The 20424-nt window shown below is 40.5% G+C and overlaps 1 protein-coding gene across 7 annotated transcripts in view; it reads right to left on the bottom strand.

The window, feature by feature from the left end:
* Nucleotides 1–3265: 3265 nt before the first annotated feature.
* HEMK1 (HemK methyltransferase family member 1) overlaps nucleotides 3266–20424 on the bottom strand; it is a 70668-nt gene continuing 53509 nt past the window's right edge. For 3 of the 7 annotated variants that reach the window (XM_061617868.1, XM_061617873.1, XM_061617869.1), the window contains 2 exons: nucleotides 5035–5148; nucleotides 3266–4541 (listed from right to left, as the gene is read on the bottom strand). In XM_061617868.1, the coding sequence (XP_061473852.1) occupies nucleotides 4484–4541; nucleotides 5035–5148 (172 nt within the window). In that variant the 3' untranslated portion in view covers nucleotides 3266–4483. The other 4 variants (XR_009761457.1, XR_009761456.1, XM_061617871.1 and 1 more) reach the window with 4 other exon arrangements.

Raw genomic sequence — 20424 nt, 5'->3', positions numbered from 1 at the left:
ATGTGCTTGAGGAAGTTTCAGTTTTACTTCTGGGAAGGAAGCTTGCCTCACACAGAATGCAGAAGGATCAGAGAAATATTTCTTGGATGTCTCCCTTTCTCTCTCCCCGCCCCCCCCCCCCAGGGGACAAAATCAGCAGATGATACAATTCACTGCTCATGGCCCATTATTACAATCACCTCAGCCCTGTATGGAAAAAAGAAGTCTGCCCAGAATGACTGCAGTGATTCACAGATAGCTATGGGAGATAGTCAAGCCCACCTACAGATCTGAACATAAGAATCTGTTGGATCCGGCCAGTGGCCCATCTAGTCAAGCATCCTGTTCTCACAGTGGCCAACCAGTTGCCCATGGAAAGCCTGCAAGCAGGACCTGTGTACAAGACCACTCTCCCCTCTTGCAGTTTCCAGCAGCTGGTATTCAGAAGCATACTGCCTCTGACTATGGAGGCAAAGCATAGCCATCATGGCTAGTAGCCACTGACAGCTATATTCTCCACAAATTTGTCTAAACCATCTTTTTAATCATCTTCATAAGCTGAATCACATTTAACATGTTATTTCCTGACTACTTCAGCATATGGTATCTAGGTGGAAAAGCTTGCCCATGTTGACACAGAACAGATGATACATATCATATTTGGTACATCCATATTTGGAGTGGCAGGCAAAAAGCTTAAGCCTATGTACACATGCACACAACTAGGTCTCTCCCACAACCACCCATCAAGCACTGAAGCCCTTGACACATGCAGTTTGTGATAGTTCTGTTATGGATCTCACTTGTATCTTGGCCTTTTCCCAAGGAGCTCAGGTCGAAAGACCTATTGTTACTCTCTTGTCCCCCTCAGCAATTATGTGAAATGCAGTGAGTTAACCAATGTCATCGAGTGAAGTCATTGGCTGAAGAGGGATTTGAATTTGACTTTCCAGTCCAACCAAATGCTGGCTGGCTGTGTCTAACCATGCCTGAAAAATATGCTCCCAAGATTACTTAATGTATCTAGGCCATAGAAACTATGACATTTCCTTCACTCTATTTTCAACCGAGCTGAACTCTGTTGCAAGCCTTCACCACTTTTGGAGACTGAATGTAATGGGGAACAACCCCATTTCAGATAAAGGCAATCACAAACCTTGCATGGACTTCAGTTAGGATGGGATTTTATACCTAGTTTGATCTAGAATGAAGAGACAGCTTTCTGAAAGGAAAGCATAACAGTCTAACAGATAACAGAACAGTCCTCTGTCTCCATGCTAGGGTCTTCCTGTTGATCCTTGTTATGTGCCTGTAGTTGGAATCATTGCGCCACCTCCTGGCATTTTGGCAAAGTCCATTATTTCCAGATGCTTTTCCAGGAAAGCTGAAATTGTCAGATACAGTGTGTTGTCCCCACAGAAACGTAACCTCCAGCAGCCTCAGGGACAAAAAACAAAACCCAACCGCTGCAAATTTTATTTCAGAAAAACACTTCCACACACCCCCTTGCTGAGGCGCCAAGGAATTCAAAACGTGCCAACAGACTAAGAATGAGGTCTATTAAATTATAATACGATTATGTAAAATGAGAAAAACAGGATTACCTGCCTGCAGCTTTATGGAACACTTAGAGTGCTTGTTGTCAAATTATGGTAGAACCTTCCCTCTTGGGGAAAGTGTCAGGCCTGGGGTGCCACTGGCCCTTTAGAGCCTGCCACGTTAATGTGTCCTCAGAGGCTTCTGAGCTGAAGTGTTTTGCCAAACGTATATTAGATGCTGAGGAACACACTGTACTGAAGAAGGCATGTTTCCTTTATCAGGGCACTTGGGCAAAGAAACTCATCCAAGAGAAAATGGCAACTGTCTTTCCACTTGTGTCCTTAAGAGAAGGTCAGCATTTGCCATATGATCTTACATATCATACCATCACTAGCTCAAGAACTTTAAAGTGTATTTTTTTATAAGAGAGAAAATGAAAAAATGAGCATAGGCATATAGGGGCATGGACCAGTGGAGAACCTGCAAGACCTGGGTTCAAATTCCATCCTAGCCATGAACTGGCTGGGTGGCTAGTTCTTCTCTGCATCCATTCCTATCTATAAATTAGGAGCAGTGGTTGACCTCTGAAGGCTGTTGCCATGAAAAAACTAGGTAAGAATTGCAACTCACTTTGGAAACTTAAAGTGCTCAAGTAGTCTAACGTTAATATAAACATGCTGAATCTGTCCAGCAGAGTACCATTTTGCACAAAGTGACCTAAAATACACACTGAAAAATACTATGCGACATATTTAATGACTGCTTCCGCGTGTGAAATTATATACGGCTGATGGTCACAACAGTATACCTCTTAACAATCCTACAGAACGTGAAGCTTAGTAAGTACTCCTCAACTGTATAACCTGATAATCCTCTTTAAGAAACCACAGGCTTTTCTGGACAGAAAACCTGAGGAAGAGTTTTAGAAAAAGAACAATAGTTCAAACACCGCTTCTCTTTATCATCATGTTGCAGGGTTACTGCTAGCAAGGGCCTTCCTCAAGAATACTAAGTGAAGAACTGCCTCACAGCCCACTTCAACCATTCTAATTGTGTGAATAAGATTGGTAACGTGGTAGGCTTTTCTTGCTCTTTCAAAGACGACTGGATGGCAATTCCAATCTGTGTTCAGAGGCTGCTAAAACACTCCAGCTTATTCCATATGCAAGATGCAGAGGAACAGTAGAGATTATGCTTGCATACACACGAAAGCTCTCACTTACCAAACCTTAGCCCTGATTAGGTAAACAGGAGGGTAGTAAAGCATAATTAACCAGCCATACAACCTTTAAAATGCACCCTAGAAGGTAGTTTTATGAAACTAAGGATGGAACCAGCATTTCCTGACTCCAGAATAATGAAGATGGTCTTATTAATGTCCTCTGCCGATCTGTGCCCAGAGGTTTACAGTCAAACCGGTGAGTGTATTGCAAAACATAACTTGTGACTAGAAGCCAAAGGATGCCTTGTTTCATCCCCCATGTGCATTCAATCCATAATCTACTGGGTGCTTTCATTTAGGCAAGAATTATTGATATACACTTTTGTTCTTTTCTTCAGCAACTTCATCTCCTGCTCCTCTAGACATTCCGTCTGCATGAGTAATTTTTCCTGATCAAAAACCCTGGATAAACAAGTCTGGACTTGGTTCTAACTAAAGGCAAAGGTCTAAGTCTAATTCAAATTCACCTCTCATACCACACACAGCATAACATTTGCCAGTCAAGTAGCTGCTTTGGTTGTCTTGATTTGATTTTAATATTTCTACCCTGCCTTTCGGCCAAAAGGCCCTCAAGGCGGCTTACAAAAGAGCACCAACATAAAAATACACCAATAATACATCAATAGAACATCAGTAATACATCAATAAAACAATAAAAACAATACAGTTCGCAATACATTTCAAGGTTGTCACAAACTACCTCCCCCCTCACTTTGGCAAAATAGGTACTATAGACATTGGGCTACTTTGCAAGGCTAGCCACACTCTCTCAGTCACAGTCCTATCCCCTGTAATATAAATATAATAGATATGAATGTTATTTGCATTGGCATTAACAGTCACTTTAACATGTTTACATTAGAAGAAAATAACACATTACACTCCTGTATTTATTGCTACATTTTGTTTTGAACTGACACACTACTCCCAGCCACAGCTACACTTATCTTCCCCTAAATGAATGGGCTTGCCCTGAACTTAGTTTCTGGTAGCACCCAAATTTATTTATCAAGATGAACAAGTTTCATTCCAGCCTTCTTAAACAAGCTGCACTCAGGTCCTGTTTCTGGACTTCCCATGGGCATCTGGTTGGCCACTGTGAGAACATGATGCTGGACTTGATGGGCCTTTGGCCTGATTCAGCAAGGTTCTTATGTTCTTTTGTAGGTGCAAGCAACTTAAGGTCTTCACTTATGAAAACTTTGCGCAAAGTCATCAAAACAACACATGTCAATACAAGGTTGAGATCTATCAAATTTTACCAATATTAACTCGTATTCATTTTTGTGAGGCTTATGCTAGCATAGTGTGGGTTTTACTTTGAATGTTCTGCCTAGCTATATTTGGAAGATGACTGATGTGTGCCACCATTCCAGCTCCTCCTGATAAAAACTACTTGCTGGTTAAAAAAAAAACACACTGAAGAAAGAAAGACAGAAAGGCATCTAGGCTGGATGCAGATGGATCTCATGTGACAATAGCAACAATCAAGAGAGCCTGACAGTTCAAAATGTTCTTCAAGTACATCCATTACTGATACGTCAAGGCATTCTGATCACCTTAATGAAGTGTTCATCAGCATGCAATGAGAGAACTGGAGGTTTGAGAATACACCATCACGGTTTGCTGGTAAAGGCCCCAGGAAGTGGAACAGAGACTCCCATTCCTATTGTAGCACTGCGTTCTAACAGAAGGATTCATTACTGTGTTGAATAACACTAAACATGGTTGGGATGACAGAATTCATTCATGATCTTCTGTTGTCTCTCCCCCATGTTTCTGGATATGCAGGAACCTTGACCTGTATATATAGAGAAATCACAGAATTAAGCCCTAGAGAGATTACAAAAGCTATAAAGATGAACATATTATGGCATAAATTTAATCAGATGCATTAAGTGTTATAGTACATTAAGAATATGCTTGAGTGATTTTAGCTGAGAGCTATAGGTGACAAGCGGTGTTCACCTTCAGTCCCTCAGGTGTGACACACTGTTTGCATTTGGACAGAAAGACAATAAAGTTTCTTAATGAGATGAATGGATTTCCAAACTGTAATTTCCCTTCAAAAGGCCATCTTACCCTGGCATGCATGGCATAGCAGGAGAGAAGTATTTGACTCTAAGTTTTGCAACATCATACAAATCATTTGGAACATCCTTCCATCTCAGCCTTACAGTATTCCAGGCCGAAGCTAATTTTCCCCAAGGCTTATTATATGGTTCTGTGAAATTAGTAGACAGCAGAGCAAGAACAAATGTAAAATGAAGAGCCCTCTGCCCCCAAGCTCTTACTTTCCACAAAAGTCCTTGTGGATGGCAGATACAGACAGAAGCAAGTTGGGGTGATTGTACAGCCAGTTCTTCACCATCACTGGATGTCTGGGGTCAACTTCCAGAAACACACTCCTGAAAGCAGAGGAAAGCAAGAGAAAGAGCTAGTTTGATCAAAATTTTCTAAAGGACAGGGCACTTCATGTGATCAAACTGGCATGTCAAGAATGTGGGCTTAGTGGATCTGCACAGAGTTAAGCACACACTGAAGTGATTTGTGCAAATGCTCAGACATATTGAGCTTCCAACAGTTTTGGGCACTTTTGCAGCATGGATTAAATGCTGGGTGAATTGGGGTGCAGTCACATGCCCATTTCAGCACAGGCCACATTCTCCACAGATCCATTTAGGTCATGATAGTTGAGCCTTTCAGATTACCATACTGTGGTTCATACAATCCAACAGAGAACAGTCCAACTGATGCAGGTTCCTCATCTGATTCTGACTTGCCATAGTGCATAATCCACATTAAACACACTAGAAAAGTCAAAAAGATAAAATGCCCACTGAATTACAAAATACTACAAATGGAAACATATTAGTGCTATTGCTGAAATACAACCTGTCCGCTCCTCCCCAAGTGTCCTTAGAGACACTTCTGCATAATACTCAGGCTTAGAGTTGTGAAAAGTCCCCAGGGGAAAAAAGCTCCTCAGTTAAAGAGAAGACACAACGGATACCTCTGAAGGTGCCTCTTCAGTTCTGAAAACACTGATCGATAGAGAACACTATTGCTCCCCGAAGAGCTTAGATATCACTGGGAAATAATGGAAAAGCCGGTCTCTAATGTATGGATTAGTGGTCTATGAATACAGAATTATTATTTGTTTGGAAGTGTTGTATCATTTGTATTGGCTCTGGAACAGCTGAGCCAAAGGGAAGTACACTCTGGCCTCTCTCATTAGCCAAGGAAACAGGAGTCACTGGAAGCCAGTACTCCTTGCCTCACAGGAAGAACATCACAGCAAGGGGAAGACCAGCCTGGCTCCATCCATGGGTCAAAGAAGCAGCAGCTGCAGGGAGCTTGCTTCCTCCTCCCTGTCAGAAAAAAAACTTGGTGCCAACTGCCAGTTGCCCTAGGAGTGCAGAGCTGAAAGGCAGCACGTTCTGCCCCCATGTACTGGCCAGGGAACTAAAGGGGCATGTGGATTTTGTGTTTGTGTACATGCATGTGTATTATAATGATCTGTTGTAAGCCCCTGAAGAACACTTGATTGAAAGATGGGATATATGTTTGTTTTTGATGTTTTTAGTTGCTGTAAACCGCCCAGAGAGCTTTGGCTATGGGGCGGTATACAAATACAATCAATCAATCAATCAATCAATCAACTGTTACTAATCTTTTTGGGCCAGTGGGCATATATGGAATTTTGAGGAAGTGCTGTGGGTGCCAGCCAGGCACAAAATGGCTGCTGTGTGGTGTGGCATAGCACAAAATGGTTGCCACATCTAAAAGAGCAGAAAAAGATACAGGACCACAACATGGTGTGGGTATGCCCCCCCATTCAATGGGAAAAACCTTATCTACATCAGCTAACACTGTGCTCACTCACAGAGAGTAACTCTTTGTACCTCTCCTCTGTTCAGATGGGGGAGGGTCCTAATCCTGGTATCCAATGTAATGTGGGCATGTTTAAGGAAGCATGTTCAGTGTAGGAGCTGGGCCTGTGCAAACAACAACTGATCAGGAAGACCATACAGTCTTTTGTGTATTGTGGATTTTGAGGGGATAATTTGCCAACAACTTTTGCAGGTACCACAGGAGTACTAGCAGGTGCACTGGCAACTACAGCCCCCATGCCAATAATCCCTGTGAGCATAATGTCCTGTTGGACATATCTCTACCACTTCTATCCCTCAGTAATTCATGAATAGACGAATTCGGGTCAAATATTGATTCTCTCTCTTCTGAATACAGATCTAAGAATTCTGGGAGCCTTTCCACATCTGCTATGCTTTCAACTAGTTGGCTAACATGTTACGCTTACATGAATGAGCACTATGTGGTCCTGCAATTCTGCATTCCAACCACTTTGTGTCAAGCCATCTCTATCATCTGTTAATCTAAGCATTTTCATCTCACTCACCTTTCTCCCTAGGGGGAAACAGGGCAGTGTTTGAAAACATCTGAAGCGGCAGTCCTAAAATGCCCTTACTTGGGACAAGGCCCTATTGAACACAATGGGACTTACTTCCAAATACACATGCATTGGACTGTGCTCTATATGGCATTAGTAGTGAACTAGATGGACCAATGGTCTGACTCAACATAAGGCAGCTTCCTAGGGACCTAAAACATTTGTGTGCAAAAATATCCTGGACTTTAAATTGAGGCAACTGCTGGTATTAAAGGAAGGGTAGCGCAAGCAGCAGTAGATGGACTCATTATTATGTAAAAAATCTGCTGCTTGGGGCCAGAAATTTCAAGCTGAAAACAGAATTCTATGAATTTAAGAAATGGCAGTGTTGGGTGTAACCTAGTTTACCACTCCATCTGCGTGGCCAAGCACAAGCCAAATGAGATTGAGACATCCACTGTCTGATGCTTGCCCTCAACATCTGATAATTAGAAGTTGTATTCATCAGTTATGACTGACAGCCATTGGTAGACTTATCCTCCATCGCCCAAGATGGAGAGTGTTCTTGCACTCGGGTTCTGCTTGCAGGCTTCCCCCAGGCACCTGGTTGGCCACTGTGAGAACAGGATGCTGGACTAGATGGGCCACTGGCCTGATCCAGCAGGCTCTTCTTATGTTCTTAAGATGGAGGTCACCATCACTTCAGCTTGCAATTAGTTCTATACATTGGGTATGCGGTAAGCATTATGTGAAATAGCATTTTCTTTCAACAGTCCTAAACCTACTGTCAAACTTTTTCATTGAATGTCCCCAAGTTCTAGTATTATGGAAGATCCCAATGGCATGTTTTACACATGCCTAATCATAATCCTTCCCCTTATCTGCCAAATCAGTTATTTTCATGCTGAGCATAAAGGAGAGTCAATTCCACACCTCTGCTCCAGAATGCTGTATCCTGTTTCCAGGATCTGTTCCAGTGTTTAGTGCAGGCCAAATCACATAGTATGTCAACTGGGTGATTACAGTTAATGTGTCTTTTTGCTGCTGCTGTTAGAAAGCAGCTGTGGGTGGGGAGGCAATTATGACTGAGAGGCAATCAGGACTGGGACCACCGTGTAAGGGCAGTGGTGCTGCTTTTTTTAAACCTAGGAGGATTTTCTTCTGGAGAATTCTGCTACAAAAAGGAAGAGCTTTGGGGAAGGGAGAATTTTCCTCAGGACAGTGACAGGACAAAGGGTCAATCGTAACTGCTTCCTCTTGTGCCACAGTCCAGATTCTGATCCCTCTATGGCTACTATTTAACAAGAACCAGCCCAGATACGTTCAATGCAGTCATGCATGTAGTTTGGCCCCATGAAGACATTTTCTATCTAGAGGTTCAGGATTCAACACCTGTCATCAAAGCTAATTATTCTCTACTATCATACTAGGAATCTCAGAATTTGTGTTTCCTGTTGACATTGATAGCCATCTTAATGGCTGTTTACCTAAAACCATCCCTAAGATTCTTGGCTTGATCGCAGCGTGTGGCAGTTTTGCAGGCTATAAAATAAACTGATGGAGAAAGAGCCAAATCCAAGCAGTAAGTGCTTCTCAGAATTGCAGAGAGCTTTCCCACATGAAACACTCCCTTTGAATCAACCAGGCCCAGTCACATTCACAACTGGGTGTGGACCCCATTTGCGACCTTTAAAGGAATATGTTTTTCCTTCAAGGCCTCCTTCACCTCTTTGGAGGGAGGGGGAAGATAAATAACTAGAATAAAGAAAAACTTCACAGCTCCTAGGAAACATCAGTTATGCTTTGAGGTTAAAAATGAAAAGTGATACTATAAACACTGGAGCCTGAAATTGCAAAGTCCCTTCTCAAATAGGGTTGCCATATTCCAGTTCCACAAATCTGGGCAGGTTAATTTGCATATTATGCAAATATTTGCATATTATGCAAATATTTGCATATTAATATTTGGATTGTCCAGTTGTTTTGTTTTTGTGCCTAGGAATTACCACCAAAAACTGGGGAAAGATGTGAGAAAACTTTTTTTTTTAAGCAACATTTTCAGCCTTAAATGCCTAGACTCTAGTTTCCAACACTATGGAGTATTTATTGATTGATTAAGAGGATTTATATCCTGCCCTTTTGCTGTTAAAAACAGAGCTCAGCACAGCTTACAAATATAATAAAAACAATAAAAATACACAATCAATATAAAAACATAAAAACACAAAATAGCAACAAACATAAAGTCAGGGCAACAGTACGGTTAACCATATACGATATATTTCAAATATGTGGTGGGTGGAGAAAAACAAGAAGCCAAAATGTTAGGAAAAGGAGTCTTTCACACCACATGCTCAGTTCTAAATACTGTTGCAGCAAGCTTTACAAGTTCCTCCAGTATTCCACTGGTGCAGGCACTCAGACATTCAAAATATCTGTATGTTTCTTAGGTTTTATAAAAGCAGAGCTTTGCTTAACTCAAAATTTCTCAACCACATCTACACAGGTTCCACCTCCATACTCAAAATGAAACTGGGCCTGAAAGTGTGCAACAACCCCACACATACCTTCCTAATTAGATTACCAATGCCAGGATGTCTGTCTTATCGACAACTCTCCTGCTCCTCGGGCATCATGAAAGACCCAGTCCTGGGCTCAGAAAGAAAATAAATATCTGGTCCTCTTCAAAGTATTGAGAAGCCTCTTGTTTTAATTGAAATAATAATTATAAATTCTTGTTCTTATCACTAATGGGAGTTAATTATCTTGCATATGCTGCTGTTGCTTCTATGGCTGTAACGGAGTGAGGTTAAAGATAAGTGAAATGCAAATAGGAAAAAAACAACACAAAAGGCAGTAACACTTTCCTAAGTGTAATACCATACCAACCACAACAAGATTCCTATGAGTAAGGCAGAAAACTAAGCATCTCACAACCAGTCGGGATTCCTAACCAAAAACCAAAAATATGATAAATGAAGAAATATGTATATAAGCATGACTATCAAATATATTTATTATTTACACAAACTGTAAAGATATTTATAGTGCAATCCTAAGTTTATTTATTCAGAAGCAAGTCCCAGCGTATTCAGTGGGGCTTACTCAAACAGGGACAGAACTGCAACCTCAAGTGATAAGCAGCTTCATTCACACAACCTAAAATTCCAAATCATGCCACTTTACGCTGTTTTGCAACTGTTTATGCTTGTTTTATGGTCATTGGATTTTAAATGGCTTTATTTCTTGTTGGGAGCTGCATTGGTTTCCAACCCTACCTCACAGGGGTGTTGGAAAGACTCCATACACGCACACGCACACACAGCAGATGTATAAATACATACAGCCCATATAATAGTTTATTGTCAAACCAGTTGGTCATTGCAGAAAAATCAGTATTAGTTTTAAAAAAATCAGTATTACTTTCCTACAGAATAAAAACTGTAATACCTAAGTAAGCCCTGCGTACTTGCTTTAAAATTGGACTGGAAACAGAAAGAGTTAGAACAGAAACATAATTCTTTTTTACATTCACTCCAAAGTCCCATTGATTTTCAGCACATTCATAACATGTCTACGCAAAGTAAGTCCTATTGAATTAAATGGGATTTACTTTGGGCATATGGGATTAGCATTGCTTTTACAAAAAGCAAGTATTGGGAACGTTTTCAAAACACTGCCCAAGCTCTGACTCCTGCACACAAGAGGAAAAAAAACTGAAATGTATATACTTACCCAATTTATGAGATTTTCAGATGAACGGGGGTGTGTGTGTGTGTGAAACCACCATTTTGTTTTCTAGACACTGCCTGAGGTCAATGAAACTGAAACACAATCCCTGATTGGCTGCAATGCTGAACGGGCGGGGTTAAAGCTACAAAGTGCTATAGTACAGTACTGTTTAAAGAAAGATTTAACAGTCGAGGGGGGTGGCTGACGTTTTTATGTATATCTCGAGAACCGGACCACCTAGAAACTTAATCTTTTTTTTAAATTAAAGCTGAGAATCCGGGCCACATAAGGGGCTAGCCAGGCGCCGGGTGGCATGCATAGAATCCGGGTAAAACCCAGCTATCCGGGCAATATGGCAACCCTATTCTCAAACATAAGGAAAATTTTAAAGTTGTTTTTCTTCAGCTGTTAAATTATTAGTGCCTTTTGAAAACCCACAAGAATGCAGCAATATACTCACGTTTTCACTCTTACACACTGGGAAAAACATGGCAATTCCAACTCACTCCCCCCGAAAGCTCCTGGAAAATATTTAGCTGTCTTCCAAATAGTTATTCTTCTTAGCTTAAGAAGCTTTATTAGTATTTTTCTTTTTAGTTAGGGTTCATGTTCTCTCACTGTTTCTCTCTGAAATTTATATCGCACTCTTCCTCCCAGCAGGAGGCCAGGGCAGCAAGCATAAACATGAAAAACACTCTAAAAATCATAAAATCATAAAAACAGACTTTAAAATATATTAAAACAAAACATTTTTGAAAAGATCCTTTTTAAAAAGCTTTGAAAACACTTTAAAAAGCAATACCAACAGATTGGGGTAAGATCTCTACTTAAAAGGCTTTTTGAAAGGGAAAGTCTTCAGCAGGTGCTGAAAAGATAACAGAGATGGTGCCTGTCTAATATTTAAGGGAAGGGAATTCCATAGGGTAGCTGCCGCCACACTAAAGGTCCGTTTCCTATGTTGTGCAGAACAGACCTCCTGATAAGATGCTATCTGCAGTAGGCCCTCATCTACAGAGTGTAGTGATCAACTGGGTATATTAGGGGTTAGACGATCTCTCGGGTATCCTGGTCCCAAATTGCATAGGGCTTTGTACACCAAAACCAGAACCTTGAATTTAGCCTGGTAACTAAATGCAATTCTTTCATCAGCAGGCTACATGTTGGCAATACTTTGTCCCAGTGAGCAGTCACGCTGCTGCATTATGCATCAGCTGCAGCTTCTGCACCAACCTCAAGCACAGCCCCACATAGAGTGCATTATAGTAATCCAGCATGGAGATTACCAGTGCGTGGACAAGAGTGGCCAGAAAAGCCTTTCTCTCTCTCTCTGTGCCCCTTCCCCCAGCATCAAAATATCTCTTTCTCTCCTTTAAATCTCTTAACTCTTGTCCGCCCACAGCAAATCCCACTGTGGCTCTGTTATGGATACAGTGGAACTGGCCATGTCACAGCAACAGCATAGCCTTTGCAGTCAGTTTGCTCTGTGTGGTAGCTTCACCCTGTCATTCACTTAAAATAAGGAATATTTGTAGTGCAGATATGTACAAATGCAAACAAGTAGTGCAAACAAGAGAGAAGCGAGTCTATAGAGGGCATTCACAGATAGGAGATTTTTAGTGGTATGCTTGACTGAACAGAACGTTGGACACCTAAGTGTGCAGATTCAGTCACTGACAGTTGGATAACCCTCAGCAAAACTAGTCGTTCTCAGCTTTATAGTGACTTCCCATGCAGTATATTTTTTCCTTGGGTGGGGGGAAGACAGCAATAAGGAATGCCAAATCCATTGCTGAAGACATGTTCTGTATAAATAATGGGTTACACCAATAACAACTCATTTTTTGTGTTGAGTTTGTGCTAAAGAGAACAACATAATTTCACAGTTTTGGGAGTGGAGAACTTTCCTGTTGATTATTGCAGTGGTTTTCTACCTGTGATTGCGTTTAATATTGTTTTTAATTATAATATGTTAAATGGTGACCTGTGTCTTGGGCATGATCTCTTTCCCAAAGGTTACATCTGCAGGACAGGATAAAGATTCTTCACCATGATGTGTCTTCAAGTAAGTCTCTTTCATATTTACAGTTTCCCATTTGAAACAGCAGCAGGGGAAGGGCAGGGACAGGATTTATTGTGTGAAAATACAAGAGAGCTGCACTTCCGGGAAGGGTGACTTAGCCTGTGCCTGCTTTTGAGACGGGCTCCTGCCTCAAAAGAAGCTTATTCAGATATATCAGTCAGTTTTTTTTTTTTTTTTTTTTGACTGATTAAACTTCTCCCGGGTAGGGAGAAACGAAGAGATTAACCTCAAAGCCTATTTTTGTTGGGACGACCAGATCTCATTAATTTATGGGACGAGGTCCAGCCGACGAAGGTGGGACGGATTTTCAACAACAAGCTCTATCTGATAAAGCGAACGTTCATCTTATCTTCTAAGAGAGAACGCACTAACAGGCAAGCACCCTTCTTTCTATATTTTTCTTTTACTTGACTTAAATTGTTGCTGTTTAAAAGAGATTTGCCAGATTGATCGGTTTTTGACATCTCACTGGGGAGCCATAACTTCTCTCTGCTACTCACTAATTAATAGCTTATCTCTGTTTTTGTTGCAAAAAGCTGTCCTGGATTTGCATTCTAAAGATATACACAGAAGAGGGATTTCTATTCCAGATTTTTATTTTGAAGAATATTATATTGTCTGAGACTACTCTCTTTTTGGTCTATTTTATTTTGACGAATCTGTTTCCTGACGACCGCCATTAATTGTTTCGATCCTGGGAACTGCATTTTGTTTACTTAAGCATGGAGAGATAAGGCTGTCTGCTCTGTTTATACTGTGATGTCACCAAGTTTGGAGTATTAACCCAATTGTTGCTGAAATAAGAAGTGGTTTTCCTATATTTTTCTTTTAAAATGGCAATTAAGAAAGTGGCTGAGAATCTGGAAATAACTATGTTTCAGAAAATAATGGATGAGATTGAGATAACGAAACAAAACCTGCGACAGGGTTGTAAGGAGCTGAAAATTGAATTGAGTAAAATGAAGCAGGAGATTAAAGATATAGGGGTCCCTGTGAGAGAGGTGACCCTGGAAGGGGTCCCTGTGAGAGAGGAGACCCCGGAGATTGGAACAAACGTGGAACAGGAAAAAGATTTGGAGTCTATGGACTTTAGAAACAAAATCTATTGTTTGGAGACACAGGAGATTAAAGACATAGGGGTCCTTGTGAGAGAGGAGACCCTGGAGACTGGAACAGGGGTCCCTGTGAGAGAGGAGACCCTGGAGACTGGAACAGGGGTCCCTGTGAGAGAGGAGATCCCGGAGATTGGAACAAACGTGGAACAGGAACAAGATTTGGAGTCTATGGACTTTAGAAATAAAATCTATTGTTTGGAACTCAATGTTATCTCTGAAGAAATTAATGAAGATTCTAGAGATAAAGTTATCAATGGCATGGATAATCTTCTGGACTGGAATGATGTGATGGAGCCCAATATAGAGAAAATCTATGGAATTAACTGCAGCCATGTGACAATGGAAAAACTTTCAAGAGATGACCCAGTGTATTTTGAAAAAAAGAACAGAGATATGATTTTACAGCAGTATTTCAGCAACCTATTCAGAATGGATGGCAAGAAAATATTTGGGATAGAGGTAATTCCCATCAGACTCTTACTATATGACTATGGCTTTGACAGCAAGATTATTATGGAATACTGATAATGGAAGATTGGATACTGAAATTACTGGACTTAACAAGACTACTGAAGATGGAAGATGGAAAATGGAACTAATAGGGATAATAGAACAATGGCTACTGAAATTACTGAACCTAACAGATTCTGATGTGATGGATTAATTGAAATGTTTATTTTGACTATGGTTATGACAATAAGATTATCATAATTAGTAATGAGATGGATTAATCGATATGCTTATCTGGAAAAAAAAATTGATAGATATATTTCTTAAAGAATTGAAACCTCTCTTTGACTTTTTGTGGAAAGAATAAAGTAATGTTTATGAGATTTGATGATTAAGTAAGATAACTACTGGAGGAAAGTGATTTTATAATATGACTTAAGAGACAGGATTGTTATATATTATAGACTTATAACTGATTTGATCTTTGACAAATGGGAAGTCAATATTTTACTCTTTATTTTTTATTTTTGTTTTTTTTTCTTCTTTTTTTCTTTTTGTTTAACTATTTTTGATTTTGTTTTTTGTCTTTGAATGTTTTATGATTTCGTCTTGTATGTTTTATGAAAATCTGAATAAAAATTATTGAAAAAAAAAAAGAAAATACAAGAGAGCTGGAACATCTTCTCCCACATCAATCCGCCTGTATGTTTATGGTCTTCCTGGAAGGATCTCCTCCAGGTCCTTCACCACCACCTGAAATGAGGAGGTTAGCAATATGCGAGAGGGTGTTGCACCCCACTTGTGGAGCTCTCTCTCTAGGAAGGCTCACCTGGTGTCTACATTAACGTTCTTTAGGTGCTAGGCAAATACCATTAATCACTGTCATATTTTGTATTTCTGTCTTAGTGCTTTTAGTGCTGTCTTTTACTTTTATTTACAGCTATTTTGTTGATTTTTTGCTAATTTTTAATGTGTTTATGAGCTTTTATGAGTTTTTTTTAATACCGAAATTAACAAAGAAAGAATGTAGGAAAACAGGGAAAACCCATCACCTCACATTGAAAATACAATAACCATTGATATGTGTGTGTGTGTGTGTGTGTGTGTGTGCCAGATGCCTTAAAGTCGATTACAACTTATGGCGACCCTATGAATCAACAACTACCAATAGCATTAGTTATAAACCACCCTGTTCAGATCTTGTAACTTCAGGTCTGTGGCTTCCTTTATGGAATCAATCCATCTCTTCTTTGACCTTCCTCTTTTACTACTCCCTTCTGTTTTTCCCAGAGTTATTGTCTGTTCTGGTGAGTCATGTCTTCTCATGTGTCCAGAGTATGATAACGTCAGTGTCATCACTTTAGCTTCTAGTGACAGTTCTGGTTTAATTTGTTCTAACACTCAATTATTTTTCTTTTCTCCAGTCCATGATATCTGCAAAGCTCTCTTCCAACACCACATTTCAAATGAGCTGATTTTTCTCTTATCTACTTTTTCACGGTCCAACTTTCACATCCATACATAGAGATCTGGAATACCATGGTCTGAATGATCCTGACTTTAGTGTTCAGTGATACATCTTTGCATTTGAGGACCTTTTCTAGTTCTCTCATAGCTGCCCTCCCCAGTCCTAGCCTTCTTCTGATTTCTTGACTATTGTCTCCATTTTGGTTAATGACCATGCCGAGGTATTGATAATCCTTGACAAATTCAATGTCCTCATTCTCAACTTTAAATTTACATAAATCTTCTGTTGTCATTACTTTAGTCTTCTGATGTTCAGCTGTAATCCTGCTTTTGTGCTTACCCCTTTAACTTTCATCCGCATTCATTTCAAATCATTACTGGTTTCTGCTAGTAGTATGGTATCGTCTGCATATCTTAAATTATTGATATTTCTCCCTCCAGTTTTCACACCTCCTTCATCTTGGTCCAATCCCGCTTTCCGTATATGTTCTGCATATAGATTAAGCAAATAGGGTGATAAAACACACCCCTGTCTCACACCCTTTCTGATTGGGAACCAATTGGTTTCTCCATATTCTTTCCTTACAGTAGCCTCTTGTCAAGAGTATAGGTTGCGCATCAGGAGAATCAGATGTTGTGACATCCCCATTTCTTTTAAAGCATTCCATAGTTTTTCATGATCTACACAATCAAAGCCTTTGCTGTAATCGGCATATGTGCTACACAGATACTGGTGTTTCAGTTTGCTTTTAAATGTTGTTTTCCTTTCATGATCCAAGCCGATACAGGCAATTGGTCACCACTATGAGAACAGGATGCTGGACTAGTTGGGCCATTGGCCTGATCCCGCAGGTTCTTCTTATGTTTTTAGGATACTGATTTCTCCAAATAATCAGGGAACAGATATAGACAATGAGAGAAGACAAAATAGTTTGAAATAGTTGACAGTAGCACAAGATAGCTGTTTCCCATAACCCATACACTTTTGTTTTTATTCTGGTGTCATACCTGATCAAGCAGTCCCAAGAGGGCAATTCTTTGCACATCTGCTCAGAAGTAAGTCCCACTAAACTTAATGGACTGCAGCCTGTCTTTTAGGCAGGCAATGACTTACTGGTGCCTTCTTTAATCAGCATTTGTTTCAGTAGTATGGTATCATCTGTGTATCTTAAATTATTGATATTTTTTCTTCCAATTTTCACACCTCCTTCATCTTGGTCCAATCCCGCTTTCTGTATGATATGTTCTGCATATAGATTAAACAAATGGGGTGATAAAATACACCCCTGTCTCACACCCTTTCCGACTGGGAACCAATTGGTTTTTCCATATTCTGTCCTTACAGTAGCCCCTTAACCAGAGTATAGGTTGCGCATCAGAACAATCAGATGCTGTGGCACCTCCATTTCTTTTAAAGCATTCCATAGTTTTTCATGATCTACACCAGCCTTTCCCTACCAGTGTGCCTCCAGATGTTGTTGGACCACAACTCCCATCTTTCCTGACCAATGGCAATGCTGGCTGAGGCTGATGGGAGTTGTGGTCCAACAACATCTGGAGGCACACTGGTTGGGAAAGGCTGATCTACACAATCAAAGGCTTTGCTGTAATCTATAAAGCACAGGGTGATTTTCTTCTGAAATGTCTTGGTCGGTTCCATTGCCCAACGTATGTTTGTGATATGATTTCTGGTACCTCTTCCTTTTCTAAATCCAGCTCGGACATCTGGTATTTCTCCTTCCATACATGGTAAAAGCCTTTGTTGTAGAATCTTGAGCATTACTTTACTTGCATGGGATATTAAGGCAATAGTTCGATAATTACTGCATTCCCTGGGATCCCCTTTCTTTGGAACTGGGGATGTATACTGAATGCTTCCAGTCTGTGGGCCATTGTTTTCCATATTTCTTGACAATTTTTTGTCAAAATTTGGACAGATTCAGTCTCAGTAACTTGTAGCAACTCTATGGGTATGCCATCTATTCCTGGCGATTTGTTTCTTCCAAGTATTTTAAGAGCAGCTTTCACCTCACATTCTAAAATTTCTGGTTCTTCATCATACGGTTCCTTCATGAATGAATCTGTCATCCTTGCATCTCTTTTATAGAGTTCTTCAGTGTATTGCTTCCATCTTCCTTTTATTTTATCTTGGTCAGTCAGTGTGTTCCCCTGTTAATTATTTAGCATCTCTATGCTTGGTTTAAATTTCCCTTTCATTTCTCTAATCTTTTGGAATAACGCTCTTGTTCTGCCTTTTTTGTCCTCCTCTTCTATTCCTATATAATAATTATTGTAATCCTTCTTTGTCCCTACGTACTAGTCGCTGCATTATTGCATTTAGGGTTCTGACTGTGTTTCTATCTCCTTTTGCTTTTGCTTTCCTTCTCTCTTTAACCATATTAAGAGTTTCATCAGTCATCCATTGAGGTCTTTCCCTCTTTTTAACTAGAGGTATTGTCTTTTTGCATTCTTCCCTGATAATGTCTCTGACTTCAATCCATAGTTCTTCTGGTTCTCTGTCAACTAAGTTTAAAGCCTCAAATCTGTTCCTTGCTTGTTATTTTTATTCTTCTGGGATGTTATTTAAATTGTGTTGCAGCATTAGGATTGCTTTGTTCTTCTTCTTTAGCTTTACTCTGATTTTTGATGTTACCAGTTCATGATCTGTATCGCAGTCTGCTCCTGGTCTTGTTTTTGCAGGAAGTACAGAACTTCTCCATCTTCTGCTACCAAATATATAATCAATTTGATTCCTATATTGACCATTTGGTGATGTCCACGTGTACAGTCGTCTTTTCGGTTGCTCAAAAATATGTCTGCAAGGAACAAATGATTGGCTTCACAGAATTCAATAAGTCTCTCTTGTGCTTCATTTCTATCTTCTAAGCCCCATTTCCCCACAATTTCTAGTTCTTCTTTGTTCCCTACTTTTGCCTTCCAGTCCTCCAGGATTATCAGAACATCTTGTTTTGGTATGTGATCAGTTTCTTCCTGTATGTCTGTATAAAATCTTTCCAATTCCTCCTCGTCTGCATTAGCCATTGGAACATAGACCTAGAAGATGGTTATGTTAATAGGTTTCCCGTTTAATCTCATTGATATCACTCACTCAGACCTTGCGTTACAGCTCCTAATTGCTTTTGCTACATCACTTCTCACTGTTCAAGGAACTCTGTTTCTTCTTAATTTCTCATTTCCTGCATAAAATATTTTGTAGTCCATATCTATAAGTTTTATTCCATGGTCCATATCTACAGGAACACCCTGCTATACGGACCTTCACTTTATGGACACTCACGAGTACGGACATACTTACAGTAGTACCATTCCTGTTTACGTACTTCGTTTCGCAAGAACAGACACTTAACCTTTGGTTGTGGCCTGTTCTTTCGGTGGGGAGTGGAAAGAGACGCGACCGTGCGATCGTGATCAGCTGGGAGGCGTGGCAGCACAGCAGCAGAGGCTTTAGCGCGGGCCTTTGAGGCTCCGCATGAAGGAGAGGTGGCATAGTGGCAGCGCAAGTGAAAAAGGTAGTGCTTCACTTTAAGTACATTTTCGGTTTACGTACTCGCTCTGGACCCATTGCGTATGTTAATGTGGGGTATTCCTGTATATGTATTATCATAGTCCATATCTATAGATATTATTCTGTTAGTTTCCACTGGAGGCCCAACTGACCATCCTTTGTAGATGAATGTAGTAGTTCATTTTCAACATTTTGTGATTTGTTACTTTGTAGACAGTTTCCCTCAAGTGTTTGGAAATCTACTGGAACACTGTAGTTGCATAAGGAGACAATGGGTTGTTTCTTGTTTAGAATATTGACATTGTTGGTATTGGACAAGGTAATTTCTTTTATTTGAATGAAGATTCAGTACCATCTCTCCTTGTAATAATCCGGTTAATGAAGCAGACATTAAAGTATCTTTCTCAAACTTGTTTATCACACCTGCAATGGTCTGTTCTCCCAATCTATCTTTATCTTGCACTGCAGCCAACTCAGAAGGGACAGGAAGGGGGGAGGCATGAGTTTCAGGTACCTCCACAGCCAGAAGAAGCAGAGTTGGGGATAGTTGTGTCTGAGCAGGATCGTGCGGGAGGGGGGCAGCCTGCTCTCCAGCCAGTTCCCAGGAGTAACGCCCTTTCCGAGGAGCCGAGCGCACCGCCCCCAGTTGATGCAGAGGACTTGTGGGGGGAAGCTTCAGAGTCAGTGCCAGCTCCTCCTTTACCAAGCAGTTCCCAGGAGAATTCCAGTGTGGTGCCGTCCCCTGACCTCGAGCCCGTTGCTCGGGAGCAGGTGTCTTCAGATGAGCTGTTGGATGCGCGTCCCCTGTCTCCTCATTCCCGTCGCCGCGAGAAACGGACAGGGCAAAGACAGGAATTACGAAGGAGTCAGAAATTACGTTTGAAAACATTTCCTATATAAGCC

This window comes from Rhineura floridana, chromosome 3 (genome assembly GCF_030035675.1).
Source record: "Rhineura floridana isolate rRhiFlo1 chromosome 3, rRhiFlo1.hap2, whole genome shotgun sequence".
NCBI classification, from domain to species: Eukaryota; Metazoa; Chordata; class Lepidosauria; order Squamata; family Rhineuridae; genus Rhineura; species Rhineura floridana.
Note: the sequence above shows the minus strand (reverse complement) of the source record. Positions and strands in the feature narration are given on the sequence as shown.